The 21859-nt window shown below is 48.2% G+C and overlaps 1 protein-coding gene across 1 annotated transcript; it reads right to left on the reverse strand.

The window, feature by feature from the left end:
* Nucleotides 1–42: 42 nt before the first annotated feature.
* Nucleotides 43–19195, reverse strand: SDCBP2 (syndecan binding protein 2). Its single transcript, XM_087720890.1, has 8 exons — nt 19055–19195; nt 14247–14334; nt 12771–12880; nt 10386–10547; nt 4076–4251; nt 2318–2489; nt 1953–2044; nt 43–245 (listed from the first exon to the last, which is right to left on the reverse strand). The coding sequence occupies exons 1-8, from the start codon at nt 19106–19108 to the stop codon at nt 191–193; spliced, it is 909 nt and encodes a 302-aa protein (XP_087577016.1). The 5' UTR covers nt 19109–19195; the 3' UTR covers nt 43–190.
* Between the last annotated feature and the right edge of the window lie 2664 nt (nt 19196–21859).

The raw sequence follows: 21859 nt of genomic DNA on the forward strand, positions 1-21859 counted from the left end.
ACCATTTCAAGACTGAAAAATGGTGGTAAGATAAGTACTGAGGCCTAGAAACTTGAATGCACGTTAAAAAGATGAGAGCAATATATTTGTCCATTATTATTTTCTTTTCCTCTTCTTGCTAGAATAATTCCAGAGAATTCCAGGCAGTTGTGCAGCTCACATCGGAGATCAAACGAAGGAGGCGAAAAATTTATATATCGGGGAGCGAACGATCCATGGACGACTTGACTAATCCGCTTGAGAGCCTTACGAAAGAGAAGCCAAGAGACAGAATCAGTCTCGGTTTTAAAAAATACAGACAGTCCTCGACTTACAACAGTTCACTTAGCGACCGTCCCAAGTTACAGCTGGGAAAAGGGACTTGCGGCCATTTTTCATACCGACGACCACTGCAGCATCCCCATTCTCGCGGGATCAACATTCAGATGCTTTTGAAATTGACTCGTATTTAGGAGTCCCGGCCTCCCGGGGACTCACTTAACGACTTATAATTCAAACCTCAATTGTGGTCGTAAATCGAGGACCACCCAGAGATTGTGCAAATCGTTGTCTGCTATGCTCATCTGATTTTTTTTTTCCCTTTGTCCTCCTCTGCCGATTAAATTTTGGTTATTTGACGAGGCTTCAATAAATCAATCTCGGCTCCAGTTTTTTGACAGGTTGCTCTGATCTCAACTAGGCACCAATTGGAAGGATAGCAATAGCAATAGCAGTTAGACTTATATACCGCTTCATAGGGCTTTCAGCCCTCTCTAAGCGGTTTACAGAGTCAGCATATCGGCCCCCACAGTCTGGGTCCTCATTTCACCCACCTCGGAAGGATGGAAGGCTGAGTCAACCCTGAGCCGGTGAGATTTGAACCGCTGAACTGCAGATAACAGTCAGCTGAAGTGGCCTGCAGTACTGCACCCTAACCACTGCGCCACCTCGGCTCTGGGTGCAAGTGAAACTAGAATTCCCTGTTGTACTTTATCAGCATCCTTTGAAACCCGCTCATTCAGCCCTCGGAAGAGAGGTGGATTCTTACCGGTACAGCCCAGTTCAGCCAAATAGATAGTAACTCGGCCGGACCCGTCACCATACCGGTTCTATCCTCGGCAATGCCATCTTGATTTCCTGTTCTGCACATGGGCAGAACAATCTTCATAGAAAAAACGTAATTTCCCCCCCTTTTTAATGACTGAGCCGAAGTGGCGCAGTGGTTAAAAGCAGCACTGCAGGCTACTTCAGCTGACTGCTAGTTCTGCAGTTCGGCTGTTCAAATCTCACCGGATCAAGGTTGACTCAGCCTTCCATCCTTCCGAGGTGGGTGAAATGAGGACCCGGATTGTTGTTGGGGGCAAATATGCTGACTCTGTAAACCGCTTAGAGAGGGCTGAAAGCCCTATGAAGCGGTATATAAGTCTAACTGCTATTGCTATTGCTATTAATGGTGTGTGCATGCCAGTCCCAGAGAGATCCCATAGATGCGGCGTTTTTTGCAAAAAACGGAGGTGTTTTTGCTTTCCCCCATCCTCCAGGAACACTCTGCAGGCTTCAGCAGGGCTGGGGGAAGGCAAAAATTACCCGTTTTTGCAAAAAACGGAGCATTTTTTGCCCATTTTTCGCAAAAAACAGAGGTGTTTTTCCCTTCTCCCAGCCCTGCTGAAGCCTGCAGAGTGTTCCTGGGAGCCGGGGAGGACAAAAACTATTTTATTCTTACTGGGTAGTTTCCAGGCGCCCCCTTAGCTCTGGTGAGGCTGGAGACCTCTCTCCCCCCCCCCCGTCAAAACTTTCCGCCACCGTTTCGGTGGGCATGGCTTGGTGAGGGGATCATGTGACCGAGTGTGCGTGAGTGACGTCGAGTTGGCCACGCCCACTCGGTCACATGCCCCTCCCCATCTAGCCACACCCACCGAACCGCTAGTAAAAAAATATATATTTTGAAACCCACCCCTGCCTCGGAGACGTACTTTTTAATCATGTGCTCGTAGATGACGGCCGGGATGATGGTGAGCGTGATGATCTTTCCAGCGTTGGCCAGGATTTCGGTGATCTCCTTGTCCTGGAGAAGGGAGAGGCTACAATCAGGTTACGCGGCGTTGCAAAGAGGGAGTACAAGAGCAGCCTTGGAGGAGTCCCTGGGGCTCTCTGAGCTGGGCGGTTTTCTTGCAAACGTTTCATCACCCAGCTAGGGAATATCGTCAGTGCTAAAATGGAAGGAGGAGGAGGAGGAGGAGGAGGAGGAGGAGAAGGAGAAGGAGAAGGAGAAGGAGAAGGAGAAGGAGAAGGAGAAGGAGAAGGAAGGAGAACCCACTGTTCTGCGTTCGATGCTCACCTTCAGGCCAATGACGTTCTGTCCGTTGACTTCGCAGATGTGATGCTTGGTGAGGAGTCCGTTCCGGGCCGCAGAACTGTCTCTGGCCAGTGAGGTGATCTGGCCTCGCTTAATGACGAAACCCACATGGCCAGAGCCGTCTTTGTGCATGGTCACCGTTCGCTGGAAAGGCCTAGCCAACATACAGAGGAGGACAAAGGTCAGGCTTCCTCCTGACTGTTGCCATGGGAATAATTGGTTTTTGACAACCGACAGAAAACAACGGAGTGGGAAGGGATCTCGTAGGTCATCTAGCCCAACCCCCGGCTCAAGCAGGAGACTCTATACCTGTGATGCAGAGGTAGGTTGCTCCCGGTTCGGCCCGGATTGGGTGAACCAGGAGTAGTGGCGGCAGGAGGAGGATCCACCCACCTGCCCGGGCACTTCTGCTCATGCGCAGAAGCATCGCGCGCAAGCAGCGGAGCACGTCCGAACCGGTAGTAAAAAAATTTGGCAACCCACCACTGCAGTGATGGCTAACCTTTTGGCTGCCATGGGCCGAAAGCATGGGTGTGCATGCAACAGCCTGCACCCATAATGCAATCCACCTGCACCACCAGCCCGCCTCCCCAGCGCATGCATGTATTACAGGCACACACTGCCCAATGTTGGGTCTTACAGGCCTCCCTGCAGCCTCAAGGGACCAAAAATGGGCTACAGGGGGTGCCGCAGTCCCCCCCCCCCGCTGCCACCACACACACATGCGTGCCTGACCACTCTCACACACACACACACCCCACGCATGCATGGCAGACAGTGGTGGGTTTCAAAAAAATTTAGAACCTCTTCTGTAGGTGTGGCCTGCTTTGTGGGAGTGGCTTGCTGGCCACTGAAGATGACCCAGAAAATGGCCAAAAACTTGTCGGAAAACGGTCTGAAAACAGCCCGAAAACGGCCCAAAAAAAGCCCTGTTTTGGGGGCATTCTTCAGGGCTGTTTTCCACATGTGCGCACCAAGTTTGCAAGTTTAATAACATTTATATGCCGACCAATCCCGTAGGACTCCGGACGGCTTACAGTACAGAAATAAATCAAAAAAATAAAATGCAGAGAAAGAAAAGATAGATTTAAAAACAGCACACCATACACTCCGTTCTAAAAGGCGCTGGACCGTATTTTGGGGTCAACAGCCCCAGGCCTGCCGGAATAGCCAGGTTTTAACGGCTTTCCTGAAGGCCATGAGAGTGGGCAGGGTCCGGATCTCTGGGGTAGCTGATTCCAAAGGGTCGGAGCAGCCACAGAGAAGGCTCTCCTCCGGGGGCCCGCCAGCTGGCACTGTCCGGCTGACGGCGTCCTAAGGAGGCCCAATCTGTCGGATCTTATCGGCCGTTGGGAGGTATGTGGCAGTAGGTGGTCTCGCAGGTACGCTGGTCCTAAGCCATGTAGGGCTTTAAAGATAATAACCAACACCTTGAATTGCGTCCGGAGACCGATAGGGAGCCAGTGCAGCTCGCGGAGGACAGGTGTAACATGAGTGTACCTCGGTACACCCAGTATCGCTCGCGCGGCTGCATTCTGGACTAGCTGTAGTCTCCGAACGCTTTTCAAGGGTAGCCCCATGTAGAGCGCATTGCAAAATCTTCTTCAAGTCTTATTCTGTCAAGAAGAGAAGTTGTCAACGTTCTCCAGAGGACCACGTGGACTGGAATCTCATAGATGAGGAACCTGGTCCCACTGGGCACACAATGGACCTGTCTGACACCCCCTCACCCGTCCTCACCTGTCCCGAACCACCATAAGGATCTTCTCCGGCGAGGCCTTCTTCAGCGCCCGCTTCGCCTTGTCCATGTTCCACCCCGCGCAGTTCCTCCCGTTGATCTGGAGGATCTGATCGCCGAAACGCAGCCCCGCCAGAGCTGCAGGAGAGTGGGCTTTGACCAACTGCACGAAGAGTCCCTGCGGGAGAAGACGGGGTTGGTTCCACCTTGTGAGGACCTCTTCTGACCCATCTCCCCAAAGGCGACAAAGTTTACTGAAGGGAACTCAAAAGATTCCTTTAATTAGGAGCGCCGGCAAAACCTTTCTCTCTCGCCGCAGGCTAAGAAGTCCATCCGGCAGGGAGATGAATAGTTGTGTGACCCATCATCTCCACCCCCTGCCTTTGATCCCCAGAACTAGAATGGAGTTATTTTTGTTAGCAGCGGTGGCTCTTCCATCCCAAGGACCAGCCCATAGATTTCCACTGCTCTCCTCTCCTCTGCCACATCTATTCATCTCCACCCCCTGCCTTTGATCCCCAGAGCTTGGGAGGGGCTTCGCTAGCAGCGGTGGCTCTTCCGTCCCAAGGACCGGCCCATAGATTTCCTCTGCTCTCCTCTCCTCTGCCACATCTATTCATCTCCACCCCCTGCCTTTCATCCCCAGAGCTCGGGTAGGGCTTTGCTAGCAGCGGTGGCTCTTCCGTCCCAAGGACCGGCCCATAGATTTCCTCTGCTCTCCTCTCCTCTGCCACATCTATTCATCTCCACCCCCTGCCTTTCATCCCCAGAGCTCGGGTAGGGCTTTGCTAGCAGCGGTGGCTCTTCCGTCCCAAGGACCGGCCCATAGATTTCCACTGCTCTCCTCTCCTCTGCCTTCTGTGCATCTACGCGTCAGGCACTGGACCCAGCAGTTCCTCCTCTTCCTCATCAGCCACCACCAGACCTGGAGGCTGTTGACTGTCCATCTGAGGACTGACGGACGGCCCAGGCTCTGCCTCTGACTCTCTCTCTCTCTGACATCTCCATTCCCTCTTCTCCCTTGGAGCTCCCAGGTTGCCTTGAGGCTGATCCTGACTCCCACGCCTCGCCGTCCTCCTCTGATTCGGCTGCTGGAGGCCACAACAGCTTGGGGTTGCAGCTTAAGGTTCTATTCTAAAATCTGGGAAACGGTCACTCCAAATTCAAGTTCTGTCTTGGGCACCCAGACAGAGGGGGTGACCTTGGGGCAGTCCATCCCTCCCCCAAAGAAGAAGATGACAATGGCCCACAGACTCTGAAAGGGTTACCAAGAAAACAGCAGGAATATGTCCACGTAGTACCCAGGGTTCAGTTCTGCCTTGAAGGCACACAAAAATCAGTCAATCAATCAATCAAACTGCCATCTCTTGATTTAACTGTAGTTATCTGCTCAACCCCCCCCCCCAAGTTTCCAGGTTCCCAATAAGAACTCGAAGAGATGTTTAAAAACATGCCTGCCAAATGCTGGAAATTATAATCAAACTCCAGGCACCTGATAGCAATAGCAGTTAGACTTATATACCGCTTCATAGGGCTTTCAGTCCTCTCTAAGCGGTTTACAGAGTCAGCATATTGCCCCCAACAACAATCCGGGTCCTCATTTTACCCACCTCGGAAGGATGGAAGGCTGAGTCAACCCTGAGCCGGTGAGATTTGAACAGCCGAACTGCTGAACTGCAGTCAGCCTGCAGTGCTACATTTAACCACTGCGCCACCTGATGTCATACATGGTGGACACGTGTGAAAGTAAAGAATTATTGGATAAAAATACATACGTGGTTAGGAAAAACAAATGTTAAAACTGCTTATAGATTATAAGCCAGAAATATTTTTTATTGGGAATAGTACCAGAAAAATATAATAAGGGGGGATTCTTTTATTTAATATTGCATGTTTTGATGGCTGCAAGCATTTTATTTGCACAGTGTTGGAAAAATGAGGAAACGTTGAGAAGAAGAAGATGTAATTAAAGGTGCTTACAAAATTGATTTATTTGTGGGCCTTCAAGCCAGAGTTGACTTCTGGTGATTCTCTAGACCAGTGTTTCTCAACCTTGGCAACTTGAAGATGTCTGGACTTCAACTCCCAGCTGGCTGGGGAATTCTGGAAGTTGAAGTCCAGACATCTTCAAGTTGTCAAGGTTGAGAAACACTGGTCTAGACAAGTCCCTGCTGGATGAAACAGAGTCTTCTCAAGTTCTTTTTTAATAAAGTTTTATTTATACATTTTCAATTCACGTACACAAGTGCGTTCTGAGCAGTGTATTGTCCGCGTCAATTTTTTACACAGCAATGTTTCCCTGTCTCCTAATATGAGCCAAGGTGGCGCAGTGGTTAAAAGCAGCACTGCAGGCTACTGCTAGATCAGCAGGTCAGCGGTTCAAATCTCACCGGCTCAGGGTTGACTCAGCCTTCCATCCTTCCGAGGTGGGTAAAATGAGGACCCAGATTGTTGGGGGCAATATGCTGACTCTCTGTAAACCGCTTAGAGAGGCCTGAAAGGCCTATGAAGCGGTATATAAGTCTACTGCTATTGCTATTATTGCTACTGCTATTTCTACTTCTACTATCCAACCATTTACAAAGCAAATCCCATATTTGAAAACACTCTTCCTTTTCTTTTATCTTTAATGTCAGTCTATCCGTTTCTGCGCAATCTAATATTTTTTTTATTTGCATCTGCTTCTCTCAGCCTTTCCTCATTTTCCCAATACTGTGCAAATACAATTCTTGCAGCCGTCAAAACATGCAATATTAAATAAATTTAAAAATCCCCCTTATTATATTTGTCTGGTACTATACCCAATAAAAATATTTCTGGCTTATAATCTATAAGCAATTTTAACATTTTTTTTTCTAACCACGTATGTATCCGCCCGGAGTCCCCTCCTCAATAGGAGGGATGCGGGAGTCCCCTTGCAGGGTAGGGCTGAGGACTATGCTCAATTCTTGGCGGACAAAGTAGCTCGGTTTCGATCGGACTTGGACTCCACCGCAGTAGATCCAGCTGAGACACAGGAGGACCACTTGCCACACCAGCTCTGGGTTGAGTTCCAGGATGTTGCCTCTGGGGATGTGGACAAGGCCATTCGAGCTGTAAGTGCCTCCACTTGTATTCTGGACCCGTGTCCCTCCTGGCTGGTTGCCAACAGCAGGGAGGTGACGCATGGCTGGATCCAGGCGGTTGTCACCGCCTCCCTTCGGGAGGGGCACTTCCCCGCCGTACTTAAAACGGCGGTGGTGAGACCCCTCCTGAAGAAACCATCGTTAGATCCAGCCATTTTAAACAACTTTCGTCCTGTCTCCAACCTTCCCTTTATCGGGAAGGTTGTTGAGAAGGTGGTGGCCTTTCAGCTTCAACGGGCCTTGGAGGAAGCTAGCTATCTTGACCCCTTCCAGTCCGGCTTCAGACCTGGTTACAGCACAGAAACCGCTTTGGTCGCATTGACCGATGATCTCTGGAGGGCCAGAGATGGAGGCTATGCGTCCATCCTGGTTCTCCTTGACCTCTCAGCGGCTTTCGATACCATCGACCATGGTATCCTTCTGCGACGACTGCGGGAGGTGGGAGTGGGAGGCACTGTTTTGCGGTGGTTCTCCTCCTACCTCTCGGACAGGTCGCAGTCGGTGTTGGTCGGGGGGCAGAGATCGTCCCTGAGGCCCCTAACATGTGGGGTGCCTCAGGGTTCGGTCCTATCCCCCCTTCTATTTAACATATACATGAAACCGCTGGGCGAGATCATTCGGAGGCACGGGATAAAATACCACCAATATGCGGACGATACGCAACTGTATCTGTCCGCCCCGTGCCAACTCAATGAAGCGGTGGACGTGATGAACCGGGGTCTGGAGGCCGTTAAGAACTGGATGAGTGCTAACAGACTGGTACTCAACCCGGACAAGACCGAGTGGCTATTGTGCTTCCCCCCCAATAATTTGGCTAATACACCAACGCTTAGGCTGGGGGGTCAAATTTTATACCCCTCAGATAGGGTCCGCAACTTAGGAGTCCTCCTGGACCCACAGCTGACTTTTGATCATCAGCTGTCAGCTGTGACCAGGGGGGCATTTGCCCAGGTTCGCCTGGTCCGCCAGTTGCGGCCCTACCTAGATCGGGAGCCTCTCACAACAGTCACTCGAGCCCTTGTGATCTCTAGACTGGAATACTGCAATGGGCTCTACATGGGGTTGCCTTTGAAGTGCATCCGGCGACTACAGCTAGTCCAGAATGCAGCCGCGCGAGTGATAGTGGGCGCACCGCGGTTCGCCCACGTTACACCTGTCCTCCGCGAGCTGCACTGGCTACCTGTTGGTCTCCGGGTGCGCTTCAGGGTACTGATGACCACCTTTAAAGCACTCCATGGTAGTGGATCTGGGTACTTGAGAGACCGCCTTCTGCCGATTACCTCCCTAAATCGACCAATTAGATCGCACAGACTGGGCCTCCTCCGAATTCCATCTGCCAGTCAATGCCGACTGGCGACCACACGGAGGAGAGCCTTTTCTGTTGCTGCTCCGACCCTGTGGAACGAGCTCCCCATGGAGATCCGTACCCTCACCACTATCCAGACCTTCCGCGCAGCCCTCAAGATCTGGCTCTCCCAGCAGGCCTGGGGATAGGCTTCCAATTACCCGCCCGAGTGTTTGATTGCTGAATGAAAGTTGTGTTTTACTATTTCTTTCTTTGTTCACATATTGTTTTGTTTTTGACCTTGCACCCCCTTCCCCTGTGGTTGTAAGCCGCCCTGAGTCCCCTCGGGGAAAAGGGCGGCATATAAATCCCAATAAACCTTCAATAAACCTTCAAACCTTCAAACCTTCAATAAGGGATTAGCAATAGCAATAGCAATAGGAGTTAGACTTATATACCGCTTCATAGGGCTTTCAGCCCTCTCTAAGCGGTTTACAGAGTCAGCATATCACCCCCAACAATCCGGGTTCTCATTTCACCCAGATAGATAGATAGATGATAGATAGATGATAGATAGATAGATGATAGATAGATAGATAGATAGATAGATAGATAGATAGATAGATAGATAGATAGATAGATAGCAATAGCAGTTAGACTTATATACCGCTTCATAGGGATTTCAGCCCTCTCTAAGCGGTTTACAGAGTCAGCACATCGCCCCCACAGTCTGGGTCCTCATTTCACCCACCTCGGAAGGATGGAAGGCTGAGTCAACCTTGAGCCGGTGAGATTAGAACCGCTGAACTGCAGATAACAGTCATCTGAAGTGGCCTGCAGTACTGCACCCTAAGCACTGCGCCACCTCGGTTCTTGGGATTGGCCAGCATACAAATGTTATTAAACTTCTAAACTTCTATTTATATCCAATAATCAGAGTTGGGTTCCTACCAGTTTGGACCAGTTTGGACCAGTTTGGCTGAACCGGTAGTGACTTGGCGGCCTGGTTCGCTGAAACCGGCAGTGACCCAGTCCTGCCATGCCCCTGAACCGGTTCTCCTACGAATCTGCCAGGGTTGACTCAGCCTTCCATCCTTCCGAGGTGGGTAAAATGAGGACCCAGATTGTTGTTGGGGGCAATATGCTGACTCTGTAAACTGCTTAGAGAGGGCTGAAAGCCCTATGAAGCGGTATATAAGTCTAACTGCTATTGCTATTGCTAACAACACTGCCACCGGATTAACTCAGTACGTCACAATTAAATAATCCCTTGTCTTTAGATCGCCTCAAAGGGAAGAAGTGTTTCATCGCTGGTTTAGCCAGCTCTCAAAGGAGATAAAACCATCTTGGGGCAGATAAATCCTCCTAACTCTCGTCAGTCCTATTATTTCAATCTTACCTCCAGATCCACCTAAGACAGGTGGGAGAACGGGGGTGGCCCCAGGATGGTCCAGCAATTGTAGATCTCAGACTGCTTAGGAGCCCCTGTCCAAAACTTACTCTCAGAGTAAGTGAGTCTTTGGCCTGCCACACTTTCTATTATTCTGCTATGCATTTTCTATGGTGGGAAAATGGGAGGGAGGATTCTCACACTAGGTAGCCATAACAACATTCTTTCTAGAAAACCAAGGTCATCCTTTGTCTCTGCACCTCTGCACCTGATCGGATCTGGATGGGTGGAACTGCCATCATGGCAGTGGGAGATTGGACCGTGGGATGGACTTGTGGGGGTGGGGGACAAGATCTTGAACTTTCAACTGGATGCGGAAAACCGGGAAGCTTTCAGATTCAGGTTTCCCCAGATGTGCCAACATGGCTCTCTTAATAAATTGGAACTTTGAGGAATCCTTTGCCTCGGACTCCGATTTACTTTCGGATGCTATTTAGAAGCCTGTCACTGACCTTATCAATGCTTCTCAGCTTCAGTCCGGTCTTCCCACGTTCGTCCTTGCATAGTTGGATCTCACGCAAACCGGGTTTGATCTCCGCCCGACGCACCCCTGCGTCGCTTCCTGTGACGGGAGCCACCAACGGAATTTGAGCTAAGGAAGAGGGGCCCACGGCCTGCCAGGGAAGCCAAGTTGAAGAAGCAATGCAGAAGGAAAGAGATTATTGTCCTCAGATTCAAGAAGATTGGTGACGGTCCAAGTTGAATTTCAACTCTCAGGGTTGAATCCATCAATCCTGAGGGAACTGGAGGCTAAAACATATGAAGAAGGGTGGCAGGAATGGTTCCACCACAAAACCGCGGACAACAAAATCGCGGTCGACGAAAGCGCGTATGTGACATCATCACAGCGCGACGAAAAAGATCGAAAAATGTAAAAATAAAGCGAAAACCTTACCCTAACCCCCCCAAACCTAACCCTAAACCTAACCCTAAACCTAACCCTTAACCTAACCCTTAACCTAACGCTAAACGTAACGCTAACGCTCTAAACCTAACCCTAACCCTTAACCTAACCCTAACCTTAACCCTTAACCTAACGCTTACCTTTATGTAAATTGGCTTGCTGTAATTTAATTTTTATTTCAATTTTTCGATCTTTTTCGTCGCGTTGTGATGACGTCACATACGCGATTTCATCGACCGCGCTTTTGTGGAACGCGGTTTTGACGGGTCACGGGCAGGAATTGGGTATAGTAATAGCACTTAGACTTATATACCGCTTCCCAGTGCTTTTACAGCCCTCTCCAAGCGGTTTACAGAGTCAGCCTCTTGTCCCCAACCATCCGGGTCCTCATTTGACCCACCTGGGAAGGAGGGAAGGCTGAGTCAACCTTGAGCCTGGTGAGATTCGAACTGCCAAATTGCAGGCAGCCGGCAGGCAGCAGAATTAGCCTGCAGTATTGCGCTCTAACCACTGTGCCACCATGGCTCATGGCTCATTTCGTAAAAAGAATAAATCTTCAGAAATCGTGTCCTCGGGGTCACCTGAGTGGTGCAAAATGGTTCCTGTAGTCTGCATTTTTTCCCCCTCTGGAAATCCATTCCTACTCCCACACTATTCAAAGGGTCTTCACCCCAAATTGTATTAGCCCTAACTCTAAAAAATGACAAGCTATCTGCAAGGATTGTAAATCCTTCGCTTCCCCACCATCCAGCCTGAGCTGAAGAAGCGTCTTGAATGAAAAGCAATAGCAATAGCAATAGCAGTTAGACTTATATACCGCTTCATAGGACTCTCAGCCCTCTCTAAGCGGTTTACAGAGTCAGCATATCGCCCCCAACAATCTGGGTCCTCATTTCACCCACCTCAGAAGGATGGAAGGCTGAGTCAACCTGGAGCCGGTGAGATTTGAACCGCCGAACTGCAGCTTAGCAGTCAGCTGAAGTGGCTGCAGTACTGCACTCTAACCACTGCACCACCTCGGCTCTTAAAAGCGAAACGTCTTCAAAAGAAAAAACAAGAAAGTCCAGTTGCCTCCTGAAAAAAACACATTTGGGATAGAATAATTGAGTTGGAAGGGACCTTGGAGGTCTACTAGTCCAACCCCCTTGCTCTATAGAAACTATACTTTTCTCAATAGATAGAGTTAAGGATTGTTCTTACGTAGAGTTTCAAACTGAGGCAGGACGAGACCTTATACCATTCTGGACAAATGGTTATCCAAGATCTTATTAAAAATATCCAGTGTTGGAGCATTCACAACTTCTGGAGGCAAGTAGTTCCACTGATTAATTGTTCTAACTCTCAGGAAATTCATCCTCAGTTCTAAGTTGCTTCTCTCCTTGATTAGTTTCCATCCATTGGTTCTTGTTCTGCCCTCAGGTGCCTTGGAGAATAGCTTGACTCCCTCTTCTTTGGGCAACCCCTGAGATATTGGAAGACTGCTATCATGTCTCCCCTGGTCCTTCTTTTCATTAAACTAGACATCCCCAGTTCCTGCAACCGTTCTTCATATGTTTTAGCTTCCAGTCCCCTAATCCTCTTTGTTGCTCTTCTCTGCACTCTTTCCAGAGTCTCCACATTTTTTCTACATCGTGGCGACCAAAATTGAATGCAATATTCCAAGTGTGGCCTTCCCAAGGCCTTATAATGTGGTATCAACACTTCACGTGATCTTGATTCTCTCCCTCTGTTGATGCAGCCTAGAACTGTGTTGGCTTTTTTTGGCAGCTGCTGCACACAGCTGGCTCCTATTTAAGTGATCGTCCACTAGGACTCCAAGATCTCTCTCCTAGGTTAGTTACAAGCTACCATCTCCTGTGTGAACATGAATCTATATGGGGGGGGGGGGGAGGCGCATGGAATCTCTGCCACAGCTGTGTTCAAAAATGCTTACAGAACTTCCTGTCGGGACAAGGCCCAAATTCTTCTGGATCTCTTCACTGGAAAGGGATAGTCCCATGTAATCGTTGAGATCATCAAGGTTTGGGTACAAAACTGGGGGTGCTGGAAAAAAAAAAGAAAAGGAAGAAATAAGTATTTATTCAAAGGATTGTCCAGCTGGTATGATTTGGTCTCGGCTCAGACGAAATGTGAGGTTTCCTAGAAATGCCCTAATTGATTCATAAGTACCGAGTGAAGTTTCAATACAAACCCAGTCATTTATTAGGAGCCCCTTAGGCAAGATCTGTTCGCAGTCAAGCCTCTGCTTTGTTTGATTTATTGCTGAACTTTACCTGTTCCTTCCCTCTCCCCCAGTCTGTGTCATAAATCACATTTCACATAATCACATTTCACACAAATCACTATTCTTCTACTATGCATTTTATATGGTGGTAAAATGGGAGAGGGAATTGTAGGGAGTTAGATGCTATGCAGCCATAACAACATTCTTTCTAAAAAGCCAAGGTCATCCTTCGTCTCTGCACCTCTGTACCTGACCGGAACTGGATGGGTGGAAACTGCCAGCATGGGAGTGGGAGATTGGACCGTGGGATGGACTTGTGGGTGGGTGGGGGGCAGGATCTTGAACTTTCAACTGGATGGGGGAAACCGGGAAGCTTTCAGATTCGGGGTTTCCCAGATGTGCCAACATGGCTCTCTTCATCAATGGGAACTCTGAGGAATCCTTTGCCTTGGACTCTGATTTAATTTTGGATGCTATTTGGAACCCTGACACAATGATTGCTTGGGCCAAAAACTTTGGATACATGTACAAGTCCCAGAGGTGCTTTTTTCAGGAGGCAACTGAGCTTCCTAGTTTTTCTTTGAAGATGTTTCTCTTCTCAGAGCTGCCAGAAGACAAGAACAACTAAGAAAGCAGTGATTGGCCCCTCCCATAGGGAACAAAAGAGTAGCGAATGGGGAGGGGGCTTTTGCAGGAAACAATTCGTTCCTTCGGTCGGTTCAAGAGTGGAAAGTTCTGTTTGTGACTCCAAGAGAGTCTGGGCCAAGTATTGTGTTGTCCTGCATTTGGACACTAGTTATCTGGCAGCTCTCCAGACGAGATAAGGTGCATGTGGATAAAGATTCCTCGGAAAGACTGTTTGCTAAGCCTGGCTGACTGTGAATGAAAGGGATTCACAGTCATGTAAATGAAAGGGGTTTTGCAGGGACCAAGACTCTGCTTCTTGCTTTTTAAGGAAACCTGGGTCGGAACAATTCCTTCCTTGGGTCCACCTGTTCCCAGTTCCCCCCACCCTGTTCTCTATACCCCTTCTTTGCTCCACCATCCTGCTACTGGCATGAGCTTCAGAAGGAAGCCCCCATCTTACAAAAGTTGTGGGCTCCTGGCTGTCCTTGCTCGGTTCTCAACAGAAGAGCTTGTTTTGAGGAGTACCCAAAAGATTGGATTATGTCTGGAGGACCTTACCATCTGCCGTGGGCGGCTCCGGCATCTCTCTCGCGGTAGGGCCCGGAACGGGGGCCCGGGGCTGGGGCCCTACAGCATTCTCCTGGGCCTATAATGATAAAACGAGAAGACATGAGCGGCATCCCTCTCTAGCTCGGTGGTCCTCAACCTGTGGGTCGCGACCCCTTTGGGGCTCGAATGGCCCTTTCACAGGGGTCGCCTAAGACCATCCACCTCCACTGGCATTGCCCATGCTCAGGAGTGCGTCCTGAAGCGGCAGGTGTATGAAGACCAGGCGCAAACCAGGCGCCACCCCGCCCGGTCTCCACGCCAGGGAAAGGCGGAGAGAGACGGGTTCTTCTGGGTGGCGGATCAGCCTCGGCTCCGACGGAAGTCTGAAGTGAGCACGGTCGGCGATGCCACTTCAGCCCAGCCGCCTGCACAGGGGCTCGAAGGTGCCCGGAGAGCAGGAGACCAGCGGGGCAGTCGGGCTGCCTGCTTCAGCCAGCAGGACGGGCTCTCGCCCAGGCAGGCACCTTGGGCCTGGATGCTGCTTTTGCCACCCCCGCTGCCGGTCCTGTCCTGCGGGCTAAACTGAGCTCAGAGGCTTTTTGGGCCCCGGGAAGGGCTGGCAGGAGAGGCCAGAGGGGAGGACAGGCCCCGCCCACCCATTCCTTCCGTCCTGAGGAATTCCACTCGGGATGGAAGGACAGTTCGATGTAGCTTAAGCCTCCGTTTAAAATCCCATTTAAAGGGCAACTTCTTAATCTGTGTTTAAGGAAGGAAGGAAGGAAGGAAGGAAGGAAGGAAGGAAGGAAGGAAGGAAGGAAGGAAGGAGAAAGAAGAAAGAGGAAAAGGGAGGGAGGAGTGGAAGGAAAGAAAGAAAGAAGAAAAGGGAGGGAGGAATGGAAAGAAAGAAAGAAAAAAGAAAGAAAGGAAGGAAGGAAGAAAGAAGAAACGGGAGGGAGGAATGGAAGGAAAGAAAGAAAGAAAAGGAAGGGGAAAAAGAAAGAAAGAAAGAAGGAAGAAAAGGGAGGGGGAATGGAAAGAATGAAAGAAAGAAAGAAAGGAAGGAAGGAAGGAAGAAAGAAAGAAAGACAAGGAAGGGGGAATAGAAAGAAAGAGAAGAAAAGGGAAGGAGGAATGGAAAGAAAGAAAGAAAGAAGAAAAGGGAGGGAGGAATGGAAAGAAAGAAAGAAGAAAAGGGAGGGAGGAATGGAAAGAAAGAAAGAAAGAAAGAAAGAAAGAAAGAAAGAGAAAAGGGAGGGGGGAATGGAAAGAAAGAGAAGAAAAGGGAAGGAGGAATGGAAAGAAAGAAAGAAAGAAAGAAGGAAAGAAAGAAGAAAAGGGAGGGAGGAATGGAAAGAAAGAAAGAAAGAAAGAAAGAAAGAAAGAAAGAAAGAAGAAAAGGGAGGGAGGAATGGAAAGAAAGAAAGAAAGAAAGAAAGAAAGAAAGAAAGAAAGAAAGAAAGAAAGAAAGAAAGAAAGAAAGAAAGAAAACTGGAACGGAATGTAAAAAAAGTAAAATTAACAAAGTGAAACTCGTGGAAACCAGGAGCTGCTGCTGGAGGCAGGCGAGGAAGTCGTTTTATCCCGGAAAATCCCAGCCTTCCTGATCTTCTCCCAAACCAAGATTGGCAGATTAATCACTTTGCTTTAATTATGTTCAATTTGTAATAATGAAAATACATCAGATATATTTACATTACGATTCCTAACAGTAGCAAAATGACAGTTATGAAGTAGCAACGAAAATAATTTTATGGTTGGGGGGTCACCACAACATGAGGAACTGTGTTAAAGGGTCTGGGCATTGGGAAGGTTGAGACCCCCCGGCTCTACCTTGAAGGAGAAGACAATTCTGATCTCTTGCACACAGACAGAATGCCCCAGTGGCCAATCAGAAACACAGATGTGATTCCCATGTCATGGAACTACGTTTCCCATCACGCAGTCTCTGCCTACATTTCCCAGGTGGTGTGGTTTCTTAAAGGAGACAGCTCTTAATTCCTACACTAGCTACACTATATTGCCAAAAGTATTCGCTCACCCCGTCCAAATAATCAGAATCAGGTGTTCCAATCCCTTCCATGGCCACAGGTGTATAAAATCAAGTACCTGGGCATGCAGACTGTTTTGACAAACATTTGGGAAAGAAGGGGTCGCTCTCAGGAGCTCAGTGAAGTCCAGTATGGAACTGTGATAGGATGCCACCAGCGCAACAAATCCAGTCGTGACATTTCTAACTAGGTGCTAGTCATAACTTATAAAGCCCTTCATGGTATTGGATCTGGGTACTTGAGAGACCGCCTGCTGCCAATTACCTCCCAAAGACCCATTAGATCGCACAGGGTCGGCCTCCTCCAGGTGCCATCTACCAGCCAATGCCACCTGGCTACCACCCGGGGGAGGGCCTTCTCTGGGGCAGCTCCGGCCCTTTGGAACGAACTCCCCGCGGAGATTCGGACCCTCCCCTCTCTCCAGGCCTTCCGAAAAGCCGTTAAAACCTGGCTGTGTCGGCAGGCCTGGTGTTGATGAGCTCCCTTCCCCTCTCGACAGGTGTGGTTGTTGGTTATTTTTAAATACCTGTCTTGTTTTTTGTATGTTCCCTTTCCCGTTTGAGTTGTTCGCCGCCCTGAGTCCCTATAGGGAATAGGGCGGCATATAAATAAAATAAAACTTCAAACTTCAATTTCCTCGCTCCTAAATATCCCACAGTCAACTGTCAGCTGTATTATGAGAACGTGGAAGTGTTTGGGAACGACAACAACGAAGTGGTAGGCCACGTAAACTCCTCCAACATCAGTGTGCGACCTCACAAATGCGCTTCTGGAAGAATGGCCAAAGATTCCCATCAACACACTCCTGAACCTTGTGGACAGCCTTCCCAGAAGAGTTGAAGCTGTTGTAGCTGCAAAGGGTGGACCGACGTCATGTTGAACCCCATGGATTAGGGATGGGAGGTCATTTATAGTAAGTTCACATGCGAGTAAAGGCAGGTGAGCGAATACTTTGGGCAATATAATGTATCTACTACTGGGGCAGCACACTGCCCTATGCCACTTCAGGCCAATGGTTATATCTTCTTGAAAATTCCCAGAGATGGCGCACCCACATCTCCTGGAGACAAGCCGTTCCTTCGGTGAACTAGGGGAAATTGCCCAACCGTTGGCAAGATCTCAACTATCCGGTTCCGGGTGTTGAAATCTAGCCCATCTCGAGAACATCGGATGAGGAAAGTTGGAGAACCAGAAAGGCAACTGAAATGATTCCATCGCCACCTTCTTGGCAACGATGGTAAGACTTCCCACTCCGAGTGGGTTGGTAGGATGAGGCCACCTTTTGGTGTTTCCAACTAGGAAACCCACAGGAGCCTCTCCCAATACTTCGGACTGAGCTCCCATCATCCCCTGCCAAGGATGGTGAATGTTTTTGGCACCAAGTGCCCGAAGCGGAATATGCTGGAGCGCAGGAAATCCGAAGATATGCATGCACGCGCCACCTGTTCTTTGGGTTTACGGCATGGACATGAGTGCCAGGCAGCTGGTCTTCACAAGTGCGGGAGTGCCATAAACCCCACGTCCAGGTGGCTGAAGTGCCCACAGAGAGGGCTCTGCCTACCATCTCTGGCACGCGAGCCAGAGGTTCGCCATCCCAGCCCTACGGCTTGGGAATTATGGGACTGAAATCCATGATTTGGAAGTCCTAAAGTTGAGGAAGGCTGGATGGAGCAGAAGGAGAAAGGAAAGATACTTCACAGTGTCGCATTAACAGAGGAGGGCTGCATTTCAGCCCTTTTGTGAACTCCCATTTTCAGCCCTCCTTTGTTTAAAATGAAACCACCCATCGTTAGAACACCGATTCTTTTTTCCTGTGCCGGAAGTCCTCACCATATGACCGCAATTGAGTCCAAAATCTCTGTTGCTAAGTGAAACAGTTAAGTGAGTTTTGCCCCGTTTTTACCACCTTTCCCGCCACAGTTGTTAAGGGAATCGCTGCGGTTGTTAAGTGAGTCACGCGGTCGTTGTGTGAATCTGGCTTCCCCCATTGACTTTGCTCGTCCGAAGGTCGCAAAAGGGGATCACACAACCCGGGGATACTGTGACCGTCATAAGTATGAGTCAGTTGCCAAGCGTCTGAATTTTGATCATGGGACCCTGGGGACACTGCAACGGTCGTAAGTGTGAAAAACAGTCCGAAGGCACTTTGTTCAGCCCTGGTGCAACTTTGAACAGTCATTAAATGAACTGTCGTAAGTCCAGACCTACCTCTGTCTGTTGAAAGTGATTAGAACATGAATTATAATCTAATTAAATCTTTTTGCGCTAGTTGAGTAATACAAGTAACCCTCGATTAACAAGTATTCATTTAGTGACCATTCCAAGTTGGAACGGCACTGAAAAAAGTGACTTACGCTGATCCTCACACTTATGACCATTGCAGCATCCCCAGTCATGTGATCAAAATCAAGGGTTTAGAAACAGCAATTGCCAGTATCCCACAGTCATGTGATCACCACTTGTGACCGTCCCTGCTGACCTCCAACAAGTCACTGCAAAGAGCCAGATTCCACTTAATGACCGCCTGGTTCATTTAATGTCAGGGATTCACTCAACAACCGTGGCAAGAGAAAAAAAATTGGGTGTGACTCACTTAACAACCGCCTTGCTTAGCAACAGAAATTCCGGTCCCAATGGTGGTCGTAAATCAAGGACCACCTGTGCTTGGCACCTCTTAAGACCCAGAACGGAATCTGCCTATCACTTATCCCTTACATTGCCCTACTCCAAGTGGGGCTTCCGCAGAGATGAGAAGAAAGCAGTTCGCACCGTCACCATGTGATAAACCTTCATATCTTCCAGCGATGGGTATAAGGTTGACATGGCGGGAGGCCGAGTCGCTAAAGGGAACCAATTGGAAAGGCGCAGGGCACACCGTCAAGGATGAACCGTCCTAAATCACCCAGCTTCTTTCCAGAGACGATTTCCTTGTTGCTCAGCCCTATAATTAAAAACAATTAAAATAATAATAAAATAATATTATTTTATTATATAAATCCATCAGCCCTATAATAAAAAACAATCAAACGAATGGGGTGTGTTTAAAATCCTATTTGCATAAATAAGTCAAAATTCCACAGCCAACATTTTTTTTTTAATGCCCCCCGTTTTTTTCTGATCTACAAATTCTAATTTTGCTCCTTTTTAGAAATCTTTTCTAGCCAAGATTTTCTGCGTCTTGCAAACGACCGTCAATCCTCGACTTACGACCGTTGGTTCGGGGAACCATCCAAGTTACAACGGGGCTGAAAAAAAAGCGACTCGGGGCCTTTGTTCACACTTACGACCGTTGCGACGTCTCCATGGTCATGTGAAAATGAAGACACTTGGCAACTGGTTCATATTTATGACGGTTGCCATGTCCCGGGGGGGTCGTGTGATCCCTTTTGCGACCTTCTGAGGAGCAAAGCGAATGGGGAAAACCAGATTCACTTAACAACCGTGTTACTCACTTAACAACTGCGGGGGTTACTGAACAACTATGGCAAGAAAGGTCATGAAACAGGAGAGATTTGACTCGGTGATTCTAATTCAGTGTTTCTCAACCTTGGCTACTTGAAGATGTCTGGACTTCAACTCCCAGAATTCCCCAGCCAGCAAATGCTAAATTCTCTCTCTCTCTCTCTCTCTTTCTTTCTGTCTCTATCCATCTATCCATCCATCTATCCATTGGTATCTATCTATCCATCTACCTGTCTATCCATCTATCTATCCATCCATTCATTCATCCATCTATCTATCCATCGGCATCTATCTATCTATCATCTATCTATCTATCTATCTATCTATCTATCTATCTATCTATCTATCTATCTATCTATCTATCTATCTATCTATCTATCTATCTATCTATCTATCTATCTATCTATCTATCTATCTATCTATCTATCTATCCAGCCCTCTTACCCAGCTTACAATATTAAAAAGATAAAACTTTACCAATAAAATACTACCAAAATACAATATTATTCCGTTGGCTCCTTCCACATTTAATACCTTGCACTGTCCCCTCCATTTACCTGCACAGGTACGTCGCACCTACAAACTCCGTTGGAGGAAGCCGTCTGAAGGAGGAGGCAGTCAACAGGAAGAGAAGGGGAAAGAGCTGGGTCCCACTGATGCCAAGCAGGTTCCTTACCTGTCAGACTCCTCAGGTGAGAATGCTGTTCCCGCTACCGTCCTCCCAGCCAGATGACAGCAGAGGCCGGGAGAGGAGGAGGGATCAGCTGACTGGGAGCGAAACTTAGCTAGGTGGCGAAAGAACCAGGTGAGGCTCCTTGGGTGACGTCAGGGAAAGAAGCTGGCTGGAGGGTTGTTCCTCCTTTACCTGTGGGCTTCTGATCTGCTGGGTGATGATTTTGGAGCAGACAAAGAGTTTCTTTCTTTCTTTCTTTCTTTCTTTCTTTCTCTCTCTCTCTCTCTCTCTCTCTCTCTCTCTCTCTCTCTCTCTCTCTCTCTCTCTCTCTCTCTCTCTCTCTCTCTCTCTCTCTCTCTCTCTCTCTCTCTCTCTCTCTCTCTCTCTCTCTCTCTATATATATATATATATATATATATATATATATATATATATATATATATGTAGGTCTCTAGTTGTTCGGGTTTTTCTCCCGCGTAGTATTGGAGATGTCTTGGCGACGTTTCGACGAAGTCACATTCCGTCATCTTCAGGCTGCTGCTGACTACTTCAGGTTTGGTGTTTCCAGGAGTCGAAACGTCGCCAAGACATCTCCAATACTACGCGGGAGAAAACCCGAACAACTAGAGACCTACATACTAACACCCGCGAAACCTCAGAAAACATATATATATATATATATATATATATATATATATATATATTATATATATATATATATATATATATATATATATATATATATATATATATATATATATATATATATATATATATATATATATATATATATATATATATTTGTTATATTATGCTGATAAATAAATAAAGGGAGACTAGTATAGATCTAATTTCAGCTATTTAGCTCTCATCAGCTAGCCATACCCATGTTTGGGAATCGAACCTGTGCTCCCATTGCCTCCCAGGCAGGGAGTTAACCATTTGAGCTACAGAGAACGACTCCTTTTATCAGCCAGCCAGGGTGGGAGGTATATACTTGGTATGCCCAAGTATGGGAGGAAGGTCACACTTCCACTCTCTGTCATTAGGCTCATCTCACCGGCTCAGGGTTGACTCAGCCTTCCATCCTTCCGAGGTGGGTAAAATGAGGACCCGGATTGTTGTTGGGGGCAAGAGGCTGAATCTGTAAACCGCTTAGAGAGGATGGAAAGCACTGTGAAATGGTGTATTAAATAAGTCTAAGTGCTATTTATTCCTTCCTTCCTTCCACGGTGGCTCAGTGGTTAGAGGGCGGTATTGCAGGCTAACTCAGTGCTCATTGCCACCAGTTCGATCCTGACCGGCTCATGGTTGAAGCCTTCCCTCCTTCCGAGGTGGGTAAAACGAGGACCTAGATTGTTGGGGGAAAGAGGATGACTCTGTAAACCGCTTAGAGAGGGGTGGAAAGCACTGTGAAGTGGTATATAAGTCTAAGTGCT

This window comes from Thamnophis sirtalis, unplaced genomic scaffold (assembly GCF_051295495.1).
Source record: "Thamnophis sirtalis isolate CommonGarterSnake01/CBP01778 unplaced genomic scaffold, rThaSir2_p1.2 scaffold_7, whole genome shotgun sequence".
Classification (NCBI taxonomy): Eukaryota; Metazoa; Chordata; class Lepidosauria; order Squamata; family Natricidae; genus Thamnophis; species Thamnophis sirtalis.